The sequence below is a fragment of the Chaetodon auriga genome, chromosome 9 (assembly GCF_051107435.1).
Source record: "Chaetodon auriga isolate fChaAug3 chromosome 9, fChaAug3.hap1, whole genome shotgun sequence".
In the NCBI taxonomy this organism is placed as follows: domain Eukaryota; kingdom Metazoa; phylum Chordata; class Actinopteri; order Chaetodontiformes; family Chaetodontidae; genus Chaetodon; species Chaetodon auriga.
The window spans coordinates 7,548,880-7,556,586 of record NC_135082.1 but is presented as its reverse complement, the minus strand read 5'-3'; the positions used below and the strand labels follow the sequence as shown (position 1 = coordinate 7,556,586).

At 42.8% G+C, this 7,707-nt stretch overlaps 1 protein-coding gene across 1 annotated transcript; it reads left to right on the top strand.

Moving 5' to 3' along the window:
* The first annotated feature begins 481 nt into the window (after window positions 1–481).
* hdac3 (histone deacetylase 3) lies at window positions 482–7,544 on the top strand. Its single transcript, XM_076739464.1, has 15 exons — window positions 482–663; window positions 1,447–1,529; window positions 1,687–1,829; window positions 1,978–2,059; window positions 3,200–3,256; window positions 3,330–3,385; window positions 3,484–3,617; window positions 3,880–3,960; window positions 4,100–4,173; window positions 4,337–4,401; window positions 4,921–5,010; window positions 5,295–5,353; window positions 5,631–5,710; window positions 5,898–6,055; window positions 6,156–7,544. Exons 1-15 carry the CDS (start codon window positions 609–611, stop codon window positions 6,223–6,225), a joined length of 1,287 nt encoding a protein of 428 aa, XP_076595579.1. The 5' UTR covers window positions 482–608; the 3' UTR covers window positions 6,226–7,544.
* The last annotated feature ends 163 nt before the right edge of the window (window positions 7,545–7,707 follow it).

Sequence of the window (7,707 nt, the reverse complement as noted above, 5' to 3'; positions counted from 1 at the left end):
TGGCCAATCTCCATTTACGGGAGCATTGATTGGAGGCTTAAAGGGATTCATACACCTGTATTATGTGTCCTGTGATAAATCAAAATGAGTATGACAACAAATTCAACACAAAGTGCGCGCTGATTTCACGTCATAAAGAGCAGCTTTTTGTAACTTGATGCTCTCAAATACTTTTCACTTACTAAAGTAAAGTTGAGCAGCAGCTCTATCTTTGACGAATGCAAATTTTCAGGGATTTCCTCTACAACACAACGTTCATCAAAACGTGCCGTAGTAAAAAGAGGTGGTGGTAAATGTGTAGATAATATAATAATAATTGTTCAAAATAGCTGTAAAATAACAAAAGAAACGACAGTTTACACGAAAATAGTCTCAGTAAACGAAATTACAACCTTTGATTGTTTATTTCATATCGGGGTGTAAAAGTGTGACTTTTATTTTGTCTGTCGCATCCTTTCCTGCCCCGCCCCTCTCCGTCACCACTGTCGCTGTCTGATGACGAAAGAGTCGCTGTTTACCATGGCGGCTATCTGCTAATTGAAAGGAAAATGTGGGGTTTATAGCTGCGAGAACAGATTTTCGAAAAGCCGGGAGATATTTCGTTCAGAATGACCAACAGAACATCTTATTTTTATGACCCAGACGTGGGAAACTTTCATTACGGTGAGTTTGGTGACGGTAGTGCACAGGCCTACAAAGGGAATGGCGCTAATGTAAGCTAGCTACATGCTAATAACTTGAGTGATGTGTTTTATTTTTGTATTTATTTTTTCGTACTTCACACTGTCTCTCAATACATTTGTACATATGTTGTACTGGTTTTCGTTATAGCACATTTTCATGTTTATGGCTACATTTTGTGCAAATTTCAAAGTATCTGACCTGCTTAGCTAACTAACGTTATGTTACCAGTTATGTGCATTGATTTGTATTGAATGATCATGTTTCACTCTGTGATCGCCATATCCCTATTTTAACATTTGTGATGTATACATTGTTGCCATAGCAGCTTCAGTGGTTTAAAACTGTCAATTTGTACTAGTTGCAATAGCTTACAATAAGAATAATTTAATGTTGACAGCTGGATTGAAATAATATAGCACTTTGTGTCCGTTTCCTGCATTTAAAGCTTTCACTGTGACCGCTTTGGAGCGTCACATTTAAATACACGAGGATAAAGATATTCAGATCAAAACAAAAGAGTCTTCACTTGTGTAACTCTGGTCATAAAAAGTAGAGCTGCTCTTGATATTAAAGATTATTTTAGTTTTGTTAAATCCTTCGTGCTGTAAGTGTAACAAATACAACCGTGTCATTCTGTCAGTAATACTGTGAGTCCATTAGTGAAATAACTGCACTATAATGTGGAAACTGTGTGTGTGTGTGTGTGTGTGTGTGTGTGTGTGTGTGTGTCTTCCTGCGTGCGTGCGTGCGTGCACACGTCAGGTGCTGGGCATCCCATGAAGCCTCACCGTTTGTCTCTGACTCACAGTCTGGTGTTGCACTATGGACTCTACAAGAAAATGATGGTGAGCCGTGCAGAGATTTGTTAGCGCTTCACGCCCTGTTGGTGCTTCTCTCACTCAACACTCACTCTTTTGATTAAAGAAGGACAAAGCTCATGAGCATGATACGAACAAAACATTTCATACTGTGCATTATTAAAATAGTCTTTTTTCTTATTAGGTGTTCAAGCCATACAAAGCGTCTCAGCATGACATGTGTCGGTTCCACTCTGAAGATTACATCGACTTCCTCCAGAAGGTCAGCCCCAATAACATGCAGGGCTTCACAAAGAGCCTCAACACTTTCAATGTCGGAGATGACTGGTGAGTGTTACCGTTTTTCAGATAAAGAGTGTAGAAAATACTCATGTCTGCAGTTGTTAAATATTTTTGACATGCAGTGCAATTTAGTCACAGCATACACCCCCCCCCACCCCCACCCCCCCACCCCCTGCCTGTATTTTTCTTTCAGTCCTGTGTTTCCAGGTCTTTTTGAATTTTGCTCAAGATACACAGGAGCCTCTTTACAGGGAGCCACACAGCTCAACCACAAGGTAGCACACACACACACACACACACACACACACGTACACACACGCACACAATGCAATGCAAGCACACTCGCAAACATGATTTAAATCAGTGAGACAGTTCCACTGTCACAAGCTTCACAGGCACTGATTTACTTTAGCTGTTTAACCCTGTTTCCAAAAAAGTTGGGAATGTAAATAGAAACAGAATGTGATGATTCAAAAACACTGAATCCCCATATTAAACCGAAACGAGCACAAAGACGACATATCAAATGTTGAAACTGAGATTTTCTTTTTAAATTATAACCTCGTTTAGAATTTGATGACAGCTACATGTCTGGAAACAGTTGGTCAGGCTCATGTTCAGCACTCTGCTGCATCACCTCTTCTTTAAAAACACTCTGTAAGCTTTAGAGAACTGAGGAGATCAACTGCTGTCATTTAGAAAGAGGATTGTTTTCTCATTCCTGCTTGATGTATGATTTTATGTTTCATAATGTGTCAAACATTTTCAGTGGATGACAAGTCTGGACTGCAGGCAGCCAGTGTAACACTGTTTTATATGGAATATGTGCTGTTGGAATGCTTGCAGAATGCAGTGATGAACTGTGTTCACAGACGATGGTTTTTGGAAGTCTTCCTGAGCTCATGCAGTTAACCTCATTCATTGTGAGATGTTCCTGCAGCTGTTTTCTTTTAGCTTTTTACAACTTTTCTTTTGTTGCCACCATCCAAAACTTTTTTCAGACATGTTGCTGGCATCAAATTTGAAATGAGGATATGATTTTCAATAAACAATGACATTTCTCCGCTTCAGCATTTGATAAGTTGTCTTTGTGCTATATTCAGTTAAATATGGGGTTTCAGTGTTTTGTAAATCATCACATTCTGTCTCTTTTTTAAACAGCTTCCCAACTTTTTTGGAAACAGGGTTGTATTTTGGTTGCTGCCATGACAACTTCCTGTCCTGCTGTGTGGTTTCTGCTCAGCAGCTGGTGATTAAAGATGAACGTGTTTCACAGCTGATACCTAAATCACTGCACATTCCACCGTCAGTGTTCACGCGTCACTGTGAACTGAAACAGCAGCAACGTGGCTGCAGCACGACTGGAAGACTGACTTTATGACCTTGTGTTGATCCCATTCCACTTTATTTTACAGATCTGTGACATTGCCATCAACTGGGCCGGAGGTTTGCACCATGCCAAAAAATTTGAGGTCAGAAGAAAGTCCTGTAACACGTTGCATTCACCTGTGAATGAGGGCTAACACGAGTGTTCTGTGTTTGCAGGCTTCAGGCTTTTGTTACGTCAATGACATCGTCATCAGTATACTGGAGCTGCTCAAGTAAGAGGATGCTCCTGAATGACCTTCATCAGGTGTTTGCTGCGTCTGCTTCTCTCTTTACAGCTGTGTGTGTGTGTGTGTGTGTGTGTGTGTTACAGGTACCACCCCAGGGTTCTTTACATCGACATAGACATTCACCATGGTGACGGCGTACAGGAAGCCTTCTACCTGACTGACCGCGTCATGACTGTGTCCTTCCACAAATATGGGAACTACTTCTTTCCAGGAACAGGTGCGAGCTGCTTCATGTGCTCAGCCATTCATTTAAATGTAGGGCAGGTACAGCAACGCAGATGGATGGAAAACTATGCAATGGTGAACAAATCTGTAGAGCAAGTTGTACTCATTCAATAAAATGAAATCAGTACCAGCTCCTCACAACTCTGATTTCTTTGTAAAGTTGTGCACAGGGAGCTGCTTTAATGCGGTATGATAGGACTGTGTTGTCTCTGTCCAGGTGTGTATTAATACAGTATGCGTGTGTGTTGCTGCAGGTGACATGTATGAGGTGGGAGCAGAGAGTGGCCGCTACTACTGCCTCAATGTTCCTCTCAGAGACGGCATCGATGACCAGAGTGAGCTCACTTCCTGCACTAAGTTCATGATTTCAGTGTAAAAGCTTTTTTGCAGATGTGTCAGTCACTCTGGAGATTCATACTGCTGTGTGTGTGTGTGTGTGTGTGTGTGTGTGTGTGTGTGTGTGTGTTTTTTCAGGTTATAGGCAGCTGTTTCAGCCGGTTATTAAACAGGTGGTGGATTTTTACCAGCCGACCTGCATCGTTCTACAGGTCAGTGAGTAATCCTGCTCCTCTAATGCATCATTTGGTCTGTGTGTGTGAGGAAGCGTCGGTGCTTCTGTTTTAGTGTGATCTGGCCGTGATAAAATGAATTATCAGGCTGTCAGGCTGCAGGGGATCGTGGGATGATCGCTGTGTGTCGTTCTCCTTCCAGTGTGGAGCAGATTCTCTGGGCTGTGACCGACTGGGCTGCTTCAACCTCAGCATACGAGGACACGGGTAAGGCGGACTTAGAACGTCGTCCAGTGATCTGTTTAATCATGCACCCATCACTTTTCCAGTGATCTGATTGGTCAGTGGTCAGGCTGTTCTCAGGTTTTGATCTAACCCTTTGAGGTGAACCTGCTGCAATGCAGGTTTGCCATGCGGCATAGGTTACCATGGTGATCTAACAGGGTTAAAAGTGAGCCAGCTTTGTGACTGTGGTAACTCTACCCAAAGATCGCTGGCTAACAAACTAACCTGGCTTCATGGTCCAGGTCATAGATCACATGATAATCACATCTTTTCTCCCTCTGATTAACGGCATGTCATAGAATTTTGATGTGTCACACATGTTGTCTTTGTAAACACTGATGTGATTTGACTCGTGTTAACGCTGGTATTAACACAGCATATTGCATGTACTGCGTGCACAATGCCAACATGTTATGTTTAGATGACGTTTAGAGTTTAAATGAAGTAACAATGAATTCATCTGTGGATTAATGTCTGTCTGCTGTGCTCCCTGTGTCTCAGTGAGTGTGTGGAGTTTGTGAAGAGTTTTAAGATTCCTCTGCTGGTGCTGGGAGGAGGAGGATACACAGTGAGGAACGTGGCTCGCTGCTGGTAGGTAGCCTGATCAGCACTGTGGAAGACAAGAACTTAGAAATGTAAAATGTTCAAAAAATGAAATAACAGAATGTGAAGAAGTAACAATTTTGACAGTATGTCAAAAACGTCTATGTATTATGTTTGGGGCTGTTAAAATTGTCCAAACATGACTTTTGGTTATTCCTTCTTAAAAAAAACACACAAGTTCAAACCATGCAAATAGTAATTTTAATTTTTTTTTGCTGACAGTGGTCATGAGGCTTTGGCATTAAAATCATGGCTGCTTTGTTCTGTTGCAGGACCTTTGAGACATCTCTGCTCCTGGATGAATCCATCAGCGATGAGCTGCCTTATAGCGGTGAGTCCGTCACTGTTTGTGTGTCTGCTTGTTGCCCAGAGGGGCTTCAGGATCAGAGTCCTGTCATGTTTCTGTGGCTCAGAGAAAGTGTGGGCAGCATTTTCCATCTTTACTGCCACCTGTTGGGAGAGCAGTGACACTTTGAATTTACATCTGCGCACCTGATTTCTCAAGGGAGAATTCAGTGGAAATCATTTTTAAGATAAGTTAAAACAAAACCACGTCTCTCCCTTTCCTAACCTCTCTGGATTCCATCCTTTGTTTCTGTCCTCTGCAGAGTATTTTGAGTACTTTGCTCCAGACTTCACGCTGCACCCTGATGTCAGCACCAGGATAGAGAACCAGAACTCCAGACAGGTGAAACACACTTATTTGTTATGATACAGTCGAGTGCCTGCAGCACACACGTGTCAGTGTTGAGCTGCATCACCTCTGTATATTTAAAGCTCTTTAACAATGCTAACAGTTGTGTGTTGAGCACATAAAGATAACAGATCACATAAATCCACTGTGCAGTCTGTAACGTGTGTGCATGTCGTTGCAGTATCTGGAGCAGATCCGTCAGACAGTGTTTGAGAACTTGAAGATGTTGAACCACGCGCCCAGCGTCCAGATCCACGACGTTCCCTCTGACATGCTGAGCTACGAACGCAACGACGAGCCCGACCCCGACGAGAGGGGGGGCGAGGAAAACTACACCAGGTCAGTACACTTCGATGCTAAGCGGCAGCGAAAAGGACGTTTCTCTTCCCTCTGACTTGTCCCTGTGTCTGACTGGGTGTCAATAATGTCACTTCCTCAGGCCGGAGGCGGCCAACGAGTTTTACGACGGTGACCACGACAACGACAAAGAGAGCGACGTAGAAATTTGACCTATGAGAACGAGAGGAGCGGAGCTTTCCCTCGCAGCGGCTGCGGTCTCCAAACATCACCACTTCACCGCAGTTTGAACAGAAACTCATCCAAACCTCTGGAAGGACTCTGAAGCTCCGCTCTTTTTCTCTGTAGGTTCAGTTTTTGAACATCGCCGCCACACTCACATCACAGTTGTTCCACCGCCAGAACTCATCAGAACGGACGTGACGTCAGCCCCAGGCGTCACTGAGCACACCTCCAGCAGAATGCCCATTTTTGTTTGGTGGTTTCAGCCGTCACATGGTGATTGATGTAACGGACAGGAGGCTAAATGACCTGGTCTTTGACAATGCTGGACACTGAAACACTCACACAGCATGTGAGCTGTGTTATGTCTGTTCATGGAGGAAGATTAGAGATGAGATGTTTGTCTTGTTTTGAATTTCCAAGCAGAGATCAGCCAGAATCAGGACTCAAAAACAAACCTTTTCTGTATGTGCACAGTCAAATATGTAGATTCTGATTGCAGCTTTTTTTCCTATGTTTTCTTTCTACTTGTTATCTTCATGTTATCGTAGTAATAAATGAAACGTATTTGACTTTTGTAAGAGGAAAATGTCATCTGCAACAAATTTTGCAGCTACAGTATTTTAATCAACTGAACATGTTAATGTCAACACGTTTGGATTTAGGACGCAGCCGAAGCAGAGTTTCCCCCACATGTAGAAGGTCACAGAGAGTTTTGAGCATCTCAAAGGTGTGTAGTGTCAAAATATGACTCATGCGTACGTGAGAGGCTGCTCAGTCACACATCAGCCTGTTCACTTTTTAAACTCGAGTCCCAGAGGTTCAGATTATTTTAGTTAACACTTATTTCACAGTCACTGTATTTTTTTTTAATCTGAGTGTTATTCTTGTGCCTTACAGCTCTGAAGTCTGCTGTAGAGCTGGGCACCTTCACATCACTTCCATTTGAACTTGACCTTTATTTGGATGTGTACCAGTGAACATCTGTACACGACACTTATCCAAATTAGACTTGTCCTCCAGGCTGTCCATTCCATTCTGTTCTCTGCTCATTACTGTAAATACACATATAAATGTATCCACTGTGTGTTCATCAGGGAGAGGAGGACCACTGTGTGTGGTAGTCAGAACATTCTGTACTGCAGCTGATCAGGTGTCAGCGTGTCTGTCCTTCACTGTGCACCTTTACTAAAGTGGTCTCATACGTGGCAGTGGAGCTTTCTACAGTCTGCCACCTCCAGAAACAGGTTTTATGTGATTTTTGATATTGTTGTCTACTTTTGTTTTTAATAAAAACAAACTAAATGAATCACCCACATGCGCGTGTAAATATTTTGAAGGGAGAGCAAGTTTTGAATACTGCCACTAGAGGGTGCCGTGAGCCATTAATAATGAAAGTTCCTCTGAAGATGGGCGGTCAGGGTCCTGTTCATTGAGCCCTCATTCCTCTGAACAGCAGAACACAGAGCCAA